The sequence below is a fragment of the Lynx canadensis genome, chromosome C2 (assembly GCF_007474595.2).
Source record: "Lynx canadensis isolate LIC74 chromosome C2, mLynCan4.pri.v2, whole genome shotgun sequence".
Lineage (NCBI taxonomy): Eukaryota > Metazoa > Chordata > Mammalia > Carnivora > Felidae > Lynx > Lynx canadensis.
This window is the reverse complement of record NC_044311.2, coordinates 45,961,353-45,982,774: the sequence shown is the minus strand read 5'-3', so window position 1 is coordinate 45,982,774 and position 21,422 is coordinate 45,961,353. Positions and strand designations below refer to the sequence as shown.

At 39.1% G+C, this 21,422-nt stretch overlaps 1 protein-coding gene across 1 annotated transcript in view; it reads right to left on the bottom strand.

Annotated features, from left to right (window-relative positions):
* Nucleotides 1–416: 416 nt before the first annotated feature.
* MED12L (mediator complex subunit 12L) overlaps nucleotides 417–21,422 on the bottom strand; it is a 338,860-nt gene continuing 317,854 nt past the window's right edge. The window contains 4 exon segments of the mRNA XM_030330501.1: nucleotides 417–2,174; nucleotides 4,744–4,825; nucleotides 16,419–16,505; nucleotides 19,851–20,007. Of these exon segments, the coding sequence (XP_030186361.1) occupies nucleotides 2,122–2,174; nucleotides 4,744–4,825; nucleotides 16,419–16,505; nucleotides 19,851–20,007 (379 nt within the window). The 3' untranslated portion in view covers nucleotides 417–2,121.

Below are 21,422 nucleotides of genomic sequence, written 5' to 3'. Positions count from 1 at the left end.
ATGTGCAAAATGATTATTAATAAATTAATTTCACTAACTTATGCAAACCATAAAGTGCATACAAATGCTATGCAATTTTAACACTCATTCTTGAAACAATATTACTGCTGTTTGCGATACTGAACTATAAAAATATATGGTTCAAACTGAAAATTGGCATTTTAAATACCAATAATTCTTGAAAAGAAAATCAGGACGGAACATGACTCACTCACTAGGCACAACATTCACATTTCGGTTGTTTTGCCAAGGCAATTATTATATGGATATATTACTTTGAAGAAAAATAACTTCATGAAATCTAAGTATGATTCTCAAGAGGAAAAAAAAAAAAAGCACAAAACCCCCAAAACCTGATATACAAAACCAGTTGAAATGTAAAGATCTGTCTTCCGAAAGCAGATAGAATATGTTAATTTAGTGAAAAGAATGGTCTTTAATGTTTTGGCAAAGTCTTTTCCAGCCCAGAGTAAACATGAAATGAGCAGGCTGGAGTGAATTATTTCACAGTGTACAAAGCAGTTCACATGGGTGCTGCCACAGCAAAGTAAGCGGACATGTATTTGAGGTCGTTTGCATGAGTCAAACTTTGCAATGAGTAACTCACCTAGGAAGATATAAATTATTTATATAATGATCTGCAAAAGAAACGCTCTAAAGTTGTTCTAGCTACGTTTTAAAAAAGTAGTTCTACGTGGTTTGCTCATTATAGACAAGTCTATTCACAGTATGCTCAACTACATTACATGTAAAATCATATGGCAAAAGAAAATGAATTAACACAAAACATGGGAAAATATCCCCCACATGTTTTAAAATGCCCTGCAATTTTCACATTCAAAATTTTATGCATCTAAATCTAAAAAAATATTATATGGAATACTCTTAAGTTACACAAACTGATAATAATTTACTGTATTTTTTACTCTAATAGGAGCAAATTACCACATACTTGAACAAAGTTAAAATAGTTACTATTTCTTTATAATAAATTTGATGTATAATTTACTTGTGCTTTTTGCACCAATTTATAAATACAGTATATGCAATACACAACCAAGACTGACACCAACATTAATAGTTAAATTCAAAATAGCAAATACTTACCATACAAAATAAACAGCAAATACACCTTTATGAAAACCAGAGCCTTCTGGACTTGGGGGCCAGATTCTCTGGAAACCACATCAAGTTTGAGCGCTGTGGAATCTCAGGCCAGCGGCAAGACTGTTTGTTCTCAAGTTGGCATAAGGTTCAGGAGAACCAAGTGTCCTTTTTGCCAAATCTGGCAATAAATAATGGGAACAATTCCACTGTGGCTTGTTCGGGCCTTTAGAATTTTACATGTTGTACCTTCACAAAGACTCTGGTCAATGATCTTGTAACTGAAAACAAACTCGAGTACAGCTACTTCTAACAGGCTTCCACAGATCTTAGGGTGGCTCTCACAGAAGCCTGGGTTTAAGTTCTTGATCTAAGAAATTTAAGTACTAAGCAACAATCTGTTTCAGCACCTTTTGACCACAACAAAAGCAAAGAAAAATCCTACATAAATAAGAACAAAGTTTATAAAGTGCTTATGAAATTACAAACATTTCAAATTAGAGCAATGCAAATAGATGTCCATTTCACCATCACAGGTGAAAGTAGAATAAATGGATTACTCTCCTGTCAAGATTGGACATGCCTTTCAAATCAGTAGTTTGGTCCAGCAGTTTGGGAAAAAAACAAAACAAAACAAACTACAAAAAAACCCTTCATCATTAATGAATACATGAATATTTTAAATCCACCATAATTCATTCTAGGAGATTCAAAAAAAAAAAAAAAAAAGCACCAATTTCAAAAGATCTGCTACCAAGCTCTTCCTTGAATAGGCCTGCAGGTTCCACATTTTTATACCTACTTTAAAGTTGAAAGTAACAAAAAAAAAAACCCAAACCACACCTCCTCCTTTTCTCTTTGTTTAAATGCCTCTATATGAAATGTAGCACAAAATATAGAAAAACTTCAAAGAAAGAAAAGAACATAGGGACATTTCTAAAGATGACTGATGCATTAAATTTGATTTTCTATTTTTCAGTGCAAACATAAAACTTTAGGTCTTGTCCTCTTCCAGATTCAGAAGTGTGATGGATGCCCATAGGGAGTCACTCCTTGCTGTGGCTGGTTACCTAATGAGAAAAATAAATTCAAATAAAATTGCGGATGCAAAATTATACCACCGACAGATGCTACCCTCCTGTCACCGTTCTCAGTACCAGCTTCAAGAACAGGGGAACAGACTGGCCAGGGAGTGCACGCTAGCCCAGAGACCTGAACGGTAAGGTCTAAATATGGCAACTGAATTCATTCCACACAGACACCTGCTCTACATCAGAGTCCTCCGCCTGCCAGCACAAAGCCTTGGGACACTAACTGGCCCATCTAAAGTCTCTGTCTCTGAACTAAGAAACAACTCAGTACTAACATATGGAAGGACTCTAAGTATTGTAAAATGTTGAAAGTTCCCAAAACTTTCACACTGACATTATAGTAAGTGAGAGAAAAGTGGTGTGGAATGGGAAAATCTTCTGCAAATCGCCGTAAGATACATAAAAGAGAAGTGTACAAGGGTGTATACATGTGTGAGAGTGGTTGTGTGTGTCGACTCAAGTCTGTGCCTATGCATATGTGTACATGAGTGCGTGCACACACACACATAGAAAAAGTGTAGGACATAGAAAAGTCTCCTACAGAGACTTAGAAACAGCTACTGCTGGGGTGCCTGGGTGGCTCGGTCAGTTAAGCATCCGACTTTTGATTTCAGCCCAGATCTTGATCTCCTGGTTTGTGAGTTTGAGCCCTGCATCAGGCTCTGCACTGATGGTGCTGAGTCTGCTTGGGATTTCCTCTCCACTCCCCCCCACCACCACCCCTTCTCTGCCCCTTCAACCTCCTTCTCTCCCAAATTAAATGAAAGAAAAGAAAAGGAAAGGAAAAAGAAAGGAAAAGAAAAGAAAGAAAAAGAAAAAGAAAAAGAGGGAAGGGGAGGGGAGGGGAGGGAACAGCTACTGCTTCCATAACTCTGGTGGGACTATTCAAATCCAAAGGCTCCATTCAAGTGAGTGAGGATACAAAAGGGGCCATCTGGAGTTGTACAGTGTAGAGTTGAATGATGTGTCAGCTAAGTGGCCATTATTCCAAAGTGGCCATTATTCAACCAAGGAGGCTGGCATAACTGCTAATATGAGGGAGCAGAGTGTGTTGTGGTTAAGAGGTAGGCTCTGGAAGGAGACCATCTGAATTCAAGTCCCAGTTCTGCCCCTTACTTTTAGCTGAATAACTTGGGCCAATGAGTCCAACTCCCTCATCTAGAATATAGGGATAGTAATACCTAAACTCACAGGGTGGTTTTTAAGGAATTAAGTGAATTAATATATGTGAAGTCACAACGCCTGGGGCCAAAACAAGTGTTCCGTAAATGATGGGTTAAAACGAAAATGAGACCTGCATTTCATGAGTTCTGGGAAACAGGAAATAGAGGTAGATATGCTCCCAAAATAGGTGATACTGCATAAAAACCATAGGTACTTATTTCTACAGAGAAGGAAAAAAAAAACCCCTAAAATATAAGCATGTTGTCCCTGTGTTAAAACTTTACTCTCTCTTTAGCCAAGTGAAAGTAGGAACTCTCGAATAAAACAATAAAATTTTAACCTCACATTTGTTTAATAAACCACACCTATTACACAGTAGTTAGAAAAGAAGATGGATTTAAACGATTTAACAAATTAAATGAGGCTAAAAAAGGCAAATATTTTTAAAGGGAAAAAAAGCAAGGTATATAAGAGGGGTACTCCCTCCACCAGGAAATCAACATGGACAGCAGCCAGGCAGAAAGTTAAGACGAAAACCAAGTTGCTCCTCAGTCACAAACTGACCCTCCTCCTGACAACATCCTCCCAGAGTCACACAGCTGCCTTTAGGACTAGCTGGTCTCTAATCTGCCTTGAAAAGGACACAAACTGAGACCCAGAACAAACTGCCAGTCCCGACACAACTGGCACTGGAATTTAGACTTAACTTCTGGGCCAATATTCTTTGCATCACAGGGGTCTGGCTCCCATTTCTAAAAATATTTCCCATCCTGTGATGGCAACACATGGGTGATTCAATTCATGGGAGCACACTGCCGACATCTAGGTGAGGTGTGGTGAAATGAGTTGTTGGAACTGCTGTAGAGAGGCAGCACAATTAAACAAACAAAATTCACACCAGCAAAGCAGGCAGGGATTTCTCTGCCCCGTTATCAGGAAGGACAGGATGGTGCAGTGGCAAGAAGAGTCAGTCTCAGTGCTGGCACTCCTCCAGGTCAGACTTTGGGGGGCCACCGCACCTCCTTCATCAGCACACTTGAGGGCATCAGCCAAGTTGTTCTCCGAACCTTCCGGCTTGATAAAAAAGGGTACCTGCAGTTCTGCACGGGTTTCCCAAATGCAAAGAAGCATTTCTGGGTTCAGATGGAAGCAAGAGAAAACATCTCTGAACTCGAAAAAAAGATCGGGACTTTTCCAGGGCAGGGGGGGAAGCATTTGAACCAGACGGAACCCCAACAAAACAACAACCAGCCTGGACTAAAATGAAGATGAAAACGGTACCGCAGGAAGACAGTGCAGATTTTGCAGAGCCACCAACTTGTGTTTTGCCTGCTTGTTTTTAATCTCCGGGGAGCCATCTGTTCTGTGATGCAGGGGTACTTACTAGAAAGCTGCTTCTGGAGCTGCCGCACCAGGGCGGCCGTCTGTTGCTGCTGCTGGGTCTGCTGCAAGCCTTGCCTGGGAAACTGTAATTGCAACAGAAGATAGGAGAGAAATCAGCCTGTGGCGCCTGTCACAGACGAGAACAGAGACTCACTCCCGGGGCCGATCTGTAACATACCTTTCACGCTTTGAAGATCAAAGTGCCATGTCCAGTGGGCATATACTACTTTTCATCTACACCCTGATGTATACCTGGAGAACATCTCAAGTGCCAATCCATTCAAGATCCCACTCTCCAGCTGGTTACCAAGCATTTATTTGAAGAGGCTTGATGAAGGAGTGACCCAGGGGTGGCCCAAGAGGTCAAATGTCCTTGTTATCTTACCCTTCACCAGTTGGCCAGTTACTATTATGATATTATAAACCATTTTCATTGGCAACATGAAAGTTCCCAGGCTGGAGGATTTGTTCAAGCACCACAGGCCTTGCCTTGCACAGATAGAGACAAGGATCTGGTGAGACAGCAGTGCCCTCCATCCAGGATTCACTGGGGACTATGTCCTCCCATGGGATGCAGGATGAAGGGCAGGCAGTGTTACTATTTTCCTTGATACAAAGCAGGAAAACTGCACCTTGCCAATTTTTTTCTATTGCCCAAAACGAGAGGGAAAAATAAAACTCCACCTTTCATTCCTGTGAAAATGTTAGTAAACTAAAAAGTGGTTACTATTCTATTCAGTGGTTTCTAGGTTTATTTGGAAATATTACCATATTTAACAAAACCTAATATGCTACTATGTACTGAGAAATATTCTAGACATCGTAGGTATACATTAGCCCATTTAAGCCTAATGAGGTACTACCTATCCTCAATCACTTATCCAAAGTCCTTGCATTTATGATTTACTATGACACATCCGTAATAGACAGACTAAGCAAGGCCCAGGACAGTACTACATAAATCACTCAATATCTGCAGCAAAACACACAACTAGTCCTATCAGGCAGGATAAATGAAAAGAGATTCTGTCTGGTTAGGTCAGCATTTACAACCAAATGGGTTCAGGTCAGTTTTTGCCGTTCCATGAGTCATAAATAAAATATCCGTTTCCATTTCAAAGTAAAATATCAGGCGTCTGGGTGGCTCATTTGGTTAGGCGCCCCACTCTTGATTTTGGCTCAGGTCATGATCTCATGGTTCGTCAGTTTAAGCCATACATCGGGCTCTGCACTGACAGCCTGCTTGGGATTCTCTCCCTCCCTCTCTCTCTGCCCCTCCCCCAACTCATAAGCAAGCATTCTCATAAAATACATAAACTTTAAAAATAAAATTTCAAAATTGTTTGAATTTTAGAAATGAAGATAAGGGACTGTGAACCTTTACTGCTACTATTCTCATTTACAGATGAGGAAATTGAGGCTCCAAGGTATTCAGCCACTCACCCATGTTTCCTGTCAGAATTGGGGCAGGGATTCAGACAAAGCTTTCTGGATTCAGAACTTATTATTTTAACCACGATCCAGTGCTATCTTTAATTGGGAATATTAGCTTCCAAATATTAATTTACTTGGAAATAATCACAGATTCTAAATGGTGGGCTGCAAAGGTGTCTAATCTTCTCATTTGATTAACTAACATATTGAGGTACATAGTACATAAATATTTAACATTTATTCATTCAAAAGATGCTTAGCTGTCTTCTTTCATGTTCGTTTAAAGTCTATTCCAGGACCCCCCGGGTAGCTCAGTCAGTTGAGCCTCTGACTTTGGCTCAGGTCACAATCTCATGGTTTGTGAGTATGAGCCCCACAACGGGCTTACTGACATCAGCGTGGAGCCTGCTTTGGATCCTCTGTCCTCCTCTCTCCCTGCCCCTACCCTGCTCATGCTCTCCCTCTCTCAACAATAAACAAACACTTAAAAAAATAATAAAATCGGGGCGCCTGGGTGGCTCAGTAGGTTGAGCGTCTGACTTCAGCTCAGGTCAGGATCTCGCAGTTCGTGAGATCAAGACCCGCGTCGGGCTCTGTGCTGACAGCTCAGAGCCTGGAGCCTGTTTCAGATTCGGTGTCTCCCTCTCTCTGCCCCTTCCCTGTTCATGCTCTCTGTCTCTTAAAAATGAATAAACGTTAAAAAATGTTTTAAAAATAATAATAAAATCTACTCCAAATAGAGTAATTCCTAGAATGAACCATGGTAGTCCATCTTCTCAGAATCTTTATTTTGAGGAGCCTAGGCAGTAACTAATACTTAGGAAGCCTGTGTGCAGTGTGCATGGGTGTGTGAGTACACATGCACACGTATAGGAAGATAACAGGTGTTCTGCTGGGTGGCCTTAAGAGATAATTATTCTCTAGGGAACCCCATGACTATTGGGGGTACCTGCAAAGTCAAATCCATTTTCATAATAATACTAAGGCATTATTTGTTTTTGCTCTCTTTGTCTCAGGAGTGTACAATGCAGTTTTCCAGAAGCTATATAATGTGTGATGTTGCAACAAACAGTATGTTTTCCATTTATCCAGACATTTAAGTAGAATTCAAAAATGTAAACAATGTCATTCTACTCACTTTATTTTTTGAAAAATACTCATATTTTTATTATTCATTCATTATTCATAAAAGTGTTATTTCTGGTTAATATGTAATGAGAATTTTAGAATATATTACCAAATGTTAGTAATATTTCTATTTTAATTTCTAATACAACAAATATTAACAGACACATAAAAGCTCTTTGGGTCCACAGTCATTTTTGAATGAGAAGGGGTTCCAAGGCCAAAAACTTTGAGACCAGCTTCCTCAGGCCCCCAGAAGGAAGTGGTGGGACAGGTCTCCAGTCCAAAGTGCCGTCAGTTGTAGTGTTTTCCTACATACCTCTCTCAAGGCCACTCTGATGCTAATTTTAATTTGCTTTCATCTGTATGTGAATGTCAGCAGGCAAGACTTACAATTTCCCTGGGCCCTGGAGCACTTTCCACCAGGGAAAGAGAAAGTGCCACCGGTTCCCACAGAAACCTCACTGGTGAGTGTTTCAAATCAAGTCACTGAGCTTCTGCAAAACACTGGCTGAAGAATGTCAAGCCATCAGGGGAAATTTAAAGAGTCACCCTAGTAGGCTCTTCCCCTTTCTTCCTGAATTAGAGTTTCTGGGGCAAAAGTGCTAGATATTTGCATTTGCAAATCATTCCCCTAAGTGGTCTGATGCTTGGCTAGATTTCAGACCCATCCCTGAAGTAGGAACTGGAACTTTTTAGGACACACATCAACGTGGATCAGTTGAGGTTTCCTAGGGGTTCTAAAAATCACAGTCTGTGTACGTTTAACCTTTCCTGCTTAAATCTGATAAATAAAGAGGAAAGATTTTTCTAGACCCTATCCGTATAGGAGATGATCATGGTTTTGTTCACCTCTGTGCCTCTGCAGATGTTAATCCCTCCTCTAGAAACCCTTCTTTCCCCCTTCATCCTACCCTATGTGCTCCTAAAAATCTGCTTGTCCTTCGAAGATCAGCTCAAGTGCTCACATACTCCCTTGGGAATTTGAAGAGCGAATCACTGCTCATGTATCCCTAGTACTGTGGAGATGCCTTTATTATCATATATGGTGTAATGTGACAATCGCTTCTCTCCCTAGTTTTCTGGATTTTGCTCTTCTTGGGGGCAGCGTGCTCTTGCTGCAACCACAAGACAAAGCACAGAGCTCAACAATGTCGGTCAGGTATAGCCAACTAGCCAACAGGACATAACTACTCTCCACTAAACACATTCTCCGATGAACTAAAAAAAAAAAAAAAAAATTTACCATTTTATTATGATGTATTCTGACTAATCCCTAAATCCCTATTTTGACAACACATGCTTATTCAAGAGTGTTTAATATTCCTGCTCAATCATTACTAAGGCACAGTACATATCTAAGTAGCAATTTCTACTTAAATAATTGTCATTGAATCGTTTTTGTCTCAGAAAAGCTGGCTTCTTTGGGCGTGTCTTTGCAGCAGCCGACACCGACTGGTCCTAAGGAGCAGCAGGGCTGAAGAAAGAGTGCTGGGCCTTTCTGCCCCCCCACAGCTGGTTTAGACACCGTGTCTTCTTGAACGGGTAATAAGTAGGTGGGGCTTTTTTTTCCTTCATTGCTACGGCATTCAACAAACAAGTCAACAACAGTTAACCAAATCCAGGCACATTTTTGGGTCCTAGGAACACCAAAGAGAGTAAAGCACAGTTCCTGACTCCTGAGAGCTACGTCCTAAAACCTGTGACCACACTATCGGCGAGCAAAAGACAAGGCAACATTTGCACCAAGGCAACCTTTACTTGAAACCTGCACGGCCAACTGAGAGAGTCCAGACAGTTTTAGGGTACTCTGATGAATGGAACACAACCTTTCATCAGTACCAGTTCCAGCACCAGTGCCCAAGGCACCATGAGGGCCCCTCCACTGAGTGCCTGGCCAGAAGTACATGTGCTCCCATACTGCCATTTGCAAGGTGACACATTCAGAAAGGACCAGCATCAACAGATTTCAGACTACCAGGCATGGGACTTATTTGCAGTTTACCTACTAACTTGCATGCAGCCATTTTTAAAAAATCTGTATATAGTTTTTAGTGGGGAAAAAAAAAAAAAAATATATATATATATATATATCTGTCCTATTACCAGAAATCTCTCACACGTCTTCCCTATCCTTCATCTGGAAACTACTCCTCCTTTCCCTTCAAAAAGGAAAAAAAAAAAAAAAAACCACGAAAAAAAAAATTCATGCAGAGGAAGGTAACATCGCTCAATAAATTTCTCTGACCTACTTTTTGCCATTTGAAAAGGAAAATAGTATCTGGCTAATTTAAAATTCTAGAGGCATCTGGCTCAATGTCTCTGAATGGAACATATGAATTTTTTGAAGACTGTATGACAATTTCACACATGATGTTTGTCTACAAAATAATGCAGTTAAGTACTGCTGCCATTATGCAAATTTTCATAAGGCATTATATTCAATTCGATACTGACACAAAGATCAATCAGTTTAAATAAAGCCAACTTTTTAAAGCTTTGTATTAGCATGTTTTCCAGGCCACCCAACTAGGACACTCTGAGTTTAAGATGAAAAGAAATGACACGGCAGGATGATGCAAAGTTTACTTTCTTAAAAGCTAAAAGCAGTTTTAAAGAAAAGATCACAGCCTGTTAACATAGTCCATCAAGAGTTAATTTAATCATCATGACTCAAAAGCTTACTGAAGCTATTTTTCAAGTCAAGAACTATAATTTAGGTCAAAACCAGAGAGGCCAAATATAATCTTCCAGCGAGGGTGCTCAGCCTTTCTTTCCAGGTGCTCTTCCCTCAGCAAACACCAGTCAGCCAAAGACTTGAGCAAGCGGGTAACAATACAGGCATGGATACTAAGCTGACACCGCATTTAATCTGTAAGCACAGGCCTTTCTAACACTTCCTCTTTTCACAGAAAAGCTGTTTCCAAATGATGCTTTTTGAAAAAGTACCAATTTCTGTTCTAAGTCAGTTTTGACTCTTAGGGTCACTTTTTATAGCAGTGACCAACTTGCCTATGTGGGTGTTAACAATCACTGTGCCGCACGTCCCAGCAGCTGCTGTCAACCAGGGGGTAGTCAGAGAGCAGTCAAAAACTCCTACGGCCTTCCCAGGTCTGCCGCACTCAACCTCCTGCCCATCAAGGCTTCCCAAGCTTCTCATCCTCTTCCTGACCTCTGTTATGGGCTGAATTACGCTGTCTTGAAAAGCTTTGCTGGCACCGTAACCCTCAGGACCTTACTTGGAGATGGGGTCTTTGCAGAGGGTAATCACGCTAAAATGAGATCATTAGGATAGGACCTGATCCAATGTGACTGGTGTCCTTATAAAGAAGGGAAATTTGGACATAAACGCACACAGTGAGAGCGTCATGAGAGGATGAAGGTGGAGATCATGTCTGTTTCGATAACCAAGGAATGCCAAAGACCATCAGCAAACCACCAAAAGCCAGGGGGAGACTCCTGGAGCGGATTTCTCCCTCATGGCCCACAGAAGGAACCACCTCTGCGGACACCCTGATCTTGGACTCCCAGCCTCTGGAACTAGGAGATAACACACTTCTGTTGGTTAAGCCCCCCAGTGTGTGGTGCTTTGTTTCACGAGCCTTGGCCAACAAACACAGCTCCACCAGTACTTCTGCTTCTGCCATGCAGTGCCATTGCTCAACGGCTTCCTGGGATTCTAAGCTGTCTGGGGGCAGGGAGCACGCTACGTACTTCCTTACTGCGCTTATGACCTCTGGCCCAGCGCCGGCCTCTTCTGTCCACAACGACTAAGCACTAGCTGAACTGACCCGTGAATGTCACCAGATAGCAGGACAAGTCATTGAGAGGATGGTGGCTGGGCTACCGGTACCACTTGTCCCCTGTGACTGCATGAATCAGAACTCTGAATGAGTCAGAGCTGGCTTCTCGTCAACAGCCAGCTTACTGCTCAGTCTCCAGCAAAGAAACAATATAAAATTTTAAGAAATACAACTTTTTTTCTTAATACTGTTAAGGCTTTGTGCCAGTGCTGTTCTGAAGATATATAATTAGAGGTAACTTTCTTCCTATGCTTCTACTTTCCTTCATTATAAGAAAACCAAAAAGAAAAAAAAATATATATCAAAACACCCCTAGCAGCATTATTTTTGAAATTGGAAACAATATCAGTGTTCGGCAGTTAAGTGGGGTGTTAAGCAAATAATAGCAGAAGAATATAGCTGACTTCACAGCAATATAAAATTACAAACATGCAGACTATGTTAATAAACTTAAAAGTATATATATGGAAGCCAAATGAAAGTACACTGAAAAAAAGAACTAATTACAATAATGTAAAACTCTAAGTTCGTTGACATCCCTTTAAAACTTCTAATCCTGAAATCTGTCACTCTAAGTGGTATTCAAAATTTCCTAGCCTATCCTGACTTATGACATATACAATAGTTCTGCATTTGTACAAATAATTGCTGTCTAGATTAGAATATAGTGCTCTAAAGATAAGACCCTGTGCTTCCAAGAGAACTTTTAAAAAAGACTTCAGGTAGAAAGAAAAAGAAGAAAGAAAGAAAGAAAGAAAGAAAGAAAGAAAGAAAGAAAGAAAGAAAGAAAGAAGAAAAGAAAGAAAGAAAGAAAGAAAGAAAGAAAGAAAGAAAGAAAGAAAGAGAAATAAAGAAAGAAAGAAATAAGAAGAAGAAGAAAGAAAGAAAGAAGAAGAAGAAGAAGAAAGAAATAAAGAAAGAAGAAAAGAAAAAGAAAGAAAGAAAGAAATAAAGAAAAAAAAGAAAGAAGAAAGAAAGAAAGAAAGAAAGAAAGAAAAAGAAAGAAGAAGACAAGAGCTGAAAAAGCTTGCTGTGAATTACACTATCCATGAAGACTGTTTTTTACTTCTCTGGAATTACTTTACTAGAACACAGTGGGGAAATATCATGGGCCACGTTTTGACTACTCTGCTCAATCCTTAGGATGTATTTATTTTCAGCTAGTGAGTGAAATATAATCCACTACATGAAAAACTTCAATACTGTCTCCTTAGAGGTTGAAACTGAATAAATGTGATATGTATTCTTTACACATAATAAATATATTAAATATTTATGAGACTTTTAGATGAGTAGAAAAGATATTAAATTCCCTTTTATTAGATATGCTTTATTTCTACTGGAACATGGGGATAGAGTCTCTTCTCAACTCTGTAAAAGCTGATCCTCTGCTTTAAATTATAATTAGGAAGTTTAAAGACAATTTCCAACCAGCCCTATAAATTTAACTTTGTGATAGAATCAAATTTTTTTTTTTTTTACCCTACCCAAAATAATCATTACATTTCAGGCACTTGATATCAATATCCATCTGTGTTTATATAACACAATTCTCTGAGAATAAAAACATTTTATGCATTTAATTTTACATATTTCCTACATGCTACATTATAAACCAACTAAAATAGCGTTTAATAAGAGGGAGATGAAAGGCCAAAAAGAAAGGGTAATAAAGATGTTGTTATCCGCTTAATTGCAGGTGTCCATCCAACTCAAGTTTTTCAGAATTATGAACTATTTTATAAGGACACGTGACCACAAATTAAAGTCAACATTTCTGGCAAGTAAAACAGTCTTAGGATGACAGTTGTGCATCTGTGTGATTCAATATATGGATTTTAAATATGTGGAAAAAGTACAGAGTTTAAATATTAATACATTTAAATATGTAGACTTAATATAAGATTTTATTAAAATCTTAATTTTACTATTGATAAAAATTTATTATATTTGTGAGCCACATATATGTGACTATGTCATGTACGTTTATTTATATATAGGAATTAAATGTCAAAAGCAGGTAAAAAGGTGCACTATCCTCCTGTTACATATTCAAAAGTAACTGAAGCAGGTCTACACTTCATGTTTGCTCCTCTGGTACACTAGGTACTATGCAATCAGTTTCTTATTAGTAATGGCTAGCCAAAGAAGTTATAATTCTTAAATTAATGGGTTCCTTATAATTGTCAAGTAAGTGTTCACTTATGAATTTGCATGAAATCTCTGAAAATTTCTATTAGAGTTAACTTCCCCAGTTCTTCACAGAAGCCTCTGTTGTTCACATGGGCATTATGGCATAAGAAGTCTTTGTTTTAAATGAGAAAGAAAGGTTAAAAATTTGCCAGGTCAACATCAAATATCCCAAATGCTCAACAGGATATAATTTGCAGATGTTATCATTTATTTCTTCGTGTTCTGTCAAAATATCACTGGAATGTTTTGTTGTATTTAGAAACAAAAGAGTGGGGCTACTTTAAGCTTTTTTACTGCCTGATATAGTAAGATGCCTGGTAGAAAGTGAATTTTTATAGTGGCAAATGTAATCTAATGGATGCCCTATGTAACTGTGGAATACTGGGTGAAGGGGGACAAGAAGTTAAACTTTCCCCAGTGGCTGTAGATTTTAAAATCAAAGCATCAAATGTTAGGCTTCACAGTTAAATGATTTTATAAAGTTTATTTATTTTTTTGAGAAAGATAGAGAATGGGGGAAGGACAAAAGAAGAGAGGGAGACAGAGAATCCCAAGCAGGCTCCACGCTGTCAGTGCAGAGCCCGATGCAGGGCTCAAACTCATGAACTGCGAGATCATGACCTGAGCTGAAACCAAGAGTCAGACGCTTAACAGACTGAGCCACCCAGGAGCCCCTAGGCTTCATATTTAAAACACAACTTAGGGAGGGGTGTTTGGGTGGCTCAGTCAGTGGAGTGTCCAACTCTTGGTTTCAGCTCTGGTCATGATCTTGTGGTTTGTGAGATTGAGCCCTATGTCAAGATCTGGGCTGACAGTGCAGGGCCTTCTTGGGATTCTCTCTCCATCCCTCCCCAACTCACTGGTGGGTGCTCTCTCTCAAAATAAATAAATAACCATTAAAAAAACAAAACAAAACATAACTTATAGAAACACAGAAAGACATATAGGGAAGAAGGGAAAGCTCTTCCTTAAATAGAATACAAACAGCTACATGCAGAAAAAACAAGAGTTATTAGCAAATCACCACTTTCGACTACGACAGTAAAATCTGACCAAGGTGAGGATAATTTAACAAATGCTGACATTAGTGGATAAAGGTCTGTGAGTAACAGAACGATGAGACTGTATCAAGCTATCCCCGTAAATTATTTTTAACTACAGAAGAAAAATCAATTACCTTGTAGTGGAGATATCTATCATAGCACCTAAACACAAAGATTAAAGTAATTGCACCGGTGCTGTATTTCCTAATGTGACACCTGAGAAAGATACAGCACCACCTCTGTGATACTCCTGCCAGAAGTGCATGATCTGAATCTAATCGTGAGGAAATATCAGACACATCGAAACCTGAGTTACACTCTACAAATTCTATGCACCTCAAAATGTCACTGTCACGGAAACAAAACAGAAACTGCAAAGACAAAAGGGGGCTGCAGAATCGATCCAGATTAGAGGTAAGTAAAAAGACATGAAAGTATGATCCTAGACCAGGAAAAAAACAAAAACAAAACAAACAAAAAAACTGCAGTAAAGAATATGATCGGTGCAAATGGCACAATTTGCAAAAGATGTATAGATCGTAGCATTGTATTGATGTTAAATTACCTGATTTCACTAACTGCACCAAGTTTTTTAAGAGAATATCTTGTTCCTAAAAGACCACAATGAAGTATTCAGAGTAAAGAAGCACAAGCCTGCAACTTACTCATATGTACAGATCATGTGTGTGTATGTGTACGTGTGTATAGAAAGAATAATAAAGAAAATGTGGCAAAATATTAATAATTAGTGAATCTGGGAAGAGGATGTATGGTAATTCTTTGTATTATCCTTTAATTCTTCTGTTAGCTTGAAATTACTTAAAAATACTTTATCTTGTTCTTGGGCTAGAGGTTAAGGTGAGGTAGCAGTATCCTATGCCAAGGAGTCCTTTCCACAACATTTGTAAGTCAGTCAACCGATCCCTGCTAATACAACTCTGATGATGAAGAATGTAGGCTGTGAATGTATATATATTGCCTCTACCTAAGAAAGGGTTTTTAAGATGGATTGCAATAAATGTCACTTATACAGTAAACAAATAAATAAGTAAATGGAGCTAAAAAATGAACAAAACTGATTCATGATAAAGAAGAATTTCCTTAAAAATGGGGATCAAACTGGTCAAGGCCGAGGCTTGTAAAATGCATCTGAGATGTCCTTTTCCAGTTGCCAGTGCTCCCTTATCAGTTCTATTTGGACACTATCCATCCTTTACCATCTAGCTCTACTGATCTTTCTCTACCACAAAAGTTGTGAAAGCAACCATCTCTTTGTAAGAGAGTCTACACCAGGATTTCCAAGGGTTCACTAAGCCAGCGTATTTTAGATTGTACTTGCACAACTCATGTTACTCAGTTACCTTCAGAACAAGCATTTACTTTTACAGATATTTCCAATATGTAGCAAGTGATGTAACCATTGATGGTAGTGATAAAAATTCTTCTTTTTACAACATACTTATCTAAGTAAACTGAAAAAAAAGAAGCAATTTAAAGAAAAAAAATGCTTACGTAATAAAGCAGGGATACGGCATTTGTGAAAGTAAAGGGTGTTGTAATTATGGAAGTTCAGAAAACACTGATGCTATGCATTGAACATTTCATAATTTGACAAAGCTAAAGAAATGAATTATGAGATTATGAATTACATGAAAATCTTATAGAAAATACCTGGCTGAAATCAGAGTTTCTTTATATCAGTAAAGATAATATTTCAGAAGGTACACTCAGTCTTTTTTGAAATTAAAGTAAAAACTCAAGATAACCTTGTAATAGATATACTAAATTATCATCTTAATACTGTTTAGAAAAAAAACTGCTGTCTCAACATAAATATTTTAGCCCATGGAAAAGTCTGAAAAAAATTACAAAGGAAAAATGGTGTGATTTACTGAACCCAGAATATTTATTTATACTTTTCTGGGAAAACAAACATACTATAATGATAAAGTTCTAGGGAACAATTCTAGGGTATATTCTGGCTACTTCAATTCTTAACAGTTTTATGGGACATGAAAAATGCAGCCTGCCTTTAAAGAAGAACTCCACATATTTGGTTCCACAACACTAGGCCTTACCAAAGGCTGCTGGGGCTGCATCGCTTGGAGACCAAGGGTCTGACTCTGGGGCTGTGGGGGCTGCTGGGGCTGGGGGGGCTGCTGCATCTGGAACGAAACAGGATTATACTTAAACAGAGGGGTTAATATATTCCAATCTCTTCTCTCCCCCTATATACCTTTTATCTAATTATCTTGTTGCAACAAAAATGATACACACCTTCCTCCTGCATCTTTGTCTTAACAAACATTGTTCATTTGTCCAGGTCAAGACCTAAATTGGCTCTCCCCCCGCAGCCTTCTTGGGTCAATACAACCCCAAGGATCTCTTCCTTCGGTAGAGATATACTGCCCTCTGCTGTCCAAGGACATCCTGCATACTTACTGTTTTGATGCCTTTCAGGTCATCGGCCTTTGCACATACTTTATCCTATCTCATACCAGCAGGTTAGACAAGGACTACTCAGTAATTCCCTTTTTAGTCCCTATGACATCTGAACAAACTTTTGTAGTTTTGTTTTTGTTTTAAGAAAAATGTAGACCTCTCAAACAAAGGAAGACAGGAAGAGGAGGGGAGAGAAGAGTAATTCTTAAAGATTATAAATTTTTTTGGTGGGGGAGGGCCTGGGTGGCTCAGTGGGTTAAGTGATTTCAGCTCCGGTCATGATCTCACAATTCAGAAGTTGAAGCCTGGCATTGGGACTCTCTCTCCCTCTCTCTCTGCCCCTCCCCTGCACTCACTCTCAAAATAAATAAATACACTTAAAAAGAAAAAAGAAAAGAAAAAAGAGTTTTTTTGAGAGAGAGAGTTCAAGTGAGCAAGGGGCAGAAAGAAAGGAGAGAAAGAATCCTTCAAGGGGCAGGGAGGGAAGGAGAGAGAGAAAGCGGGGCTCATGCTCACTGAAGTGGGGCTAGAGCTCACCCAATGTGGAACTGGAACTTATGAACTGTAAGATCATGACCTGACCCCAAAAGTCAGATGCTTTTAACTGACTGAGCCACCCAGGCGCCCAAGAAAAAAAAATTTTAAAGCAAGATGTTTATGTGAGATGTTCTGGCATAAGATACTAGCATAAAGACAAATTCTCTCAGTGACCAAGTTGGCTTAAATAAATGGCTCTTGGAAAACACTTCCAAGTCACGAAGAAACACAGACTAGACATCCACTATGTGGGACACAGAGGAGGGGAAAATATTAATAGGTGGTTTGTCTCGGTGACTTTCAAAGTTTCCTCCATCCAGGCATTCATCTTAGTGATGACACTGCTGGACTTCTTTTCATCCTCTGCATTTTCAACTTGGTGTGCATACTATCTTCCAAATTATTTGTCTTCTTTAGGGCAAGGTAACAAATAGCTATTACCAGATGGTATTACCCACTAAGTGCCAATATTGGTTGATATGGAATCCTACCAGGGGGTCTGGGCAGGGTTGCTCCCAACTGGAACAATGCAAGTGGGACCAGGACTATGCTGATTATAATATAAAGCCAATTCTCCATTTGGCCCACTGTGAAATCTTTCAAGAAAAACCAACTTAACTTCATCATTATTTTTTTTTTATTTATTTTTTTTTTATTTAAAAAAAAAATTTTTTTTAATGTTTATTTATTTTTGAGACAGAGAGAGACAGAGCATGAACGGGGGAGGGGCAGAGAGAGAGGGAGACACAGAATCGGAAACAGGCTCCAGGCTCTGAGCCGTCAGCCCAGAGCCCGACGCGGGGCTCGAACTCACGGACCGCGAGATCGTGACCTGAGCTGAAGTCGGACGCTTAACCGACTGAGCCACCCAGGTGCCCCAACTTCATCATTATTAATTAGTTCCTTTATGTAGGTAGTCAGTCACCACAAACAAAGTATAATCCTGATGCAAAAGTAAATCCCTTTTATCTCCAGAGAACGTGTGGTAAAGAAAACATTACCAGAAGGGCATACTATGCTAATTGGGATAAAAAAGCACATATTAACTAGTAAAGAAAGGCTTTGAAAATCTGCAGCCTTGAAAAGCAATGTAAGACAGGAAGTAGTAAATAATGTAATAACTTCCTTCAGTGATTTGGAAGTGAGAAATTTAAAGCCGAGGGAAATATAAAAACAAGTATCAGTCCTATAAAGTTCTGAAAATATATCCTCAGAACCTGAGACAAAATTATTTAAGAAAATATCACTATGTTCATAATAATATTATCAAATGAAAGCTTTCCTTATAAGGAACCATGTTGGAGGCAACAACTGTACAGTAAGTGAGGCTGCCATTTGTAGGCCACACTCTCCCTAAACCAATTACCACTTGTTATCAATTTTGTGATACAACTTTTTCTTCACATTTGAACGGGTAAAAGTCGGGATGCAACTAACGGCATTGTATAACTAATGATATTTTAGAATTATAAAACCCATTTTTCGGGAGGATTTGTGTCAGCTTCTGCCTATCACCTGGGAGTACTGTCAACCAGAATTTTTTGGGTCACACTGAATTCAGACCTCAATCCCACTTGAACTTGTGGTTCAAATTCTCAGGGGAGACGTTTTTTTCCCTCCAACCAGTGTCAAGGTTGAGACATGCGCATTACTTTACGGTCCCTTTCTGCACAAGTTTATTGAACTCATTCCAAGAGTATAGCTTGGGGTATCCCAGTTCTACTAGATTCCCTGTCTTTGGTGGTGTTTTTTCTTTCTCAATAACACACAAAATGTCAGTTGCATCTCAAGGTGAATTACTGATAAGAGTCCACCGCAGAGACTCATCAGATAATATCCAATCCAAAAACTTAGGACAAACTTGTGAATAATGAAGACAAATGGAACAGGTAAACATAAATAGCCTATAGTTCCTAGATGAGTAAGTTAGAAACAAGAATGTGTCAAGGGGAGGAACGCTTTATCTAAGGTACTTAAATATTTACATCAAATAAATGAAGGATAGCTCTCTGGATTCGACCAGAGACAGAATGAAATATCCCTCTGAAATATCCTAGCTATGTAACTCCAACTTCACAGCTTCATCACACCAAAAGTGTCAGAGATAATTTTTTGGATTAAAGACCCCTCTAGGAATCTGACAAAAGCTATGGACAGCTCAATTTTACTTGTTTGTTTTTTTATCCCCCAAGCACATAAAAGAAAATTTGCCTTCAATCTGCACAGTCCGTAGTTAAACAGTGAGTGGGGAAGCTGACACACACTTTTAGGATAAAGGCAGCCAGTCACCCTCTCGTGAACCTTTGTGAAAGGGGAATGACATTCCGCAAAATGCACCCTCCTGCCCATAACCTGGTAAAGGCACGGACACAGGAAGATCCTTGCAGAGTCGGAACTACATCACACCAGTTTAGCTCCTAGTGTCAACTACACGGGGCTCCTTGGAACTTGGCGATTCAAGTCTCGGGGCCTCTTATTTCTTAAGACGGCCGAGGGCCCCTCACGCATTGCCCCCATTCCCAGCCGCAAACCTGGAGGAGTCTCTGCTGCTGTCGAACCTGCGGCTGTCTGGTTCTCATTGGGTCCTGAGGCAGGGGCACCGAGGGGAGGCTTGGATGCGTGGGAGTGAGCACTGCATCGATTCCTCCACCTACCAGAGGGCTCTGCTGAAGCGACTGATGATTTAGTCTGGTAAAAAAATAACACAACTTGGTCTCACACCCAGGCAAATGCTTCAATAAGTAACATTAATTGAGCATTTACTCTGGAGAAGCCACAGTGGTGAGAGTCTGAAATGTATTATTTCATTTACTCCCCACAGCAGCCCTTTGAGGTCAGTTTTATTATCCCCATTTTATTTATTTAAAACTTTTAACTGAAAGATAGTTGACGTTTATATTAGTACCACATATTCAACAATTCCATACATTATGAAATGCTCACCAGAATAAGTATAGCTACCATCTGTCACCAAAGTTATTACCATATTATTGACTATATTCCCTATGCTGTACTTTTTGTCCCTGTAACGTATAACTAGAAATCTGTACCTCTTAATACCCTTCATTTATTTTGCCCATCCCTCTGGCCTTTTCCCTCTGGCAGCTACTGATTTGTTCTCTGCATTTATTAGTCTGTTTCTATTTTGTTTGTTTATTCATTGTTTTGTTTTTTAGATTCCACATATAAGTGAAATCTTATGGTATTTTTCTTTCTCTGACTTCAATTAGCATTATACTTTCTAGATCTACCCTGTTGTCACAAATGGCAAGAATTTATTCTTTTTTATGGCTGAGTAATATTCCATTCTGTATACACACATTTTCTTTGTCCATTCATCTACTAATGGACACTTAGATTTTTCCATAGCTTAGCTATTGTGAAATGATGCTACAATAAACAAAGGGGTACATACATCTTTTTGAATTAATATTTCTGTTTTCTTTGGATACCCAGAAATGAAATTACTGCATCATATGGTTTTTCTTTTTCTTTTCTTTTTTTTTTTTTTTTTTTTTTTTTTGAGGAACCTTCATACGGTTTTCCATAGCAGCTGCACCAATTCACATTCCCACCAACAGGCACAAGACTTCCCTTTTCCTCCACATCCTTGCCAACACTTGTCGTTTCTTGTCTTTTTCATACTAGTCATTCTGACTGGTGAGAGGTGATACCTCAATGGAAGGATTTCCATTTCATTATCCTCATTTTAAAAATGAGAAAATGGAGAGCTAAAGAAGTGATTTCCCAAAGTTATTTAGACAGTAAATAGCACAGGTGGGATTTAAACCCAGAACTGCGGCGCTCTGAAGTTCAAGTTCATAGGCAATACACTTCGCTGCCCCTTACTAGAAAAATAATAAATACAATAAATGTTTTTCCAAATTTATTTATTTGCCCAAATGTGCCACCATCAACCATGCCAACGTTCTAAGCACTAACTACTTGGTGTTGATGTGCAGCCACTGATTTTAAAACACGGAAGCTAAGCGGCTGTCTAGTATTAGTGCAGAATTTTGCATGAAAATTCTTTTAGATGAACACTATCCGACAGAACTTTCCACACTGCCTGAAATGCTCTACATCTGTGCTGTCCAATAAGA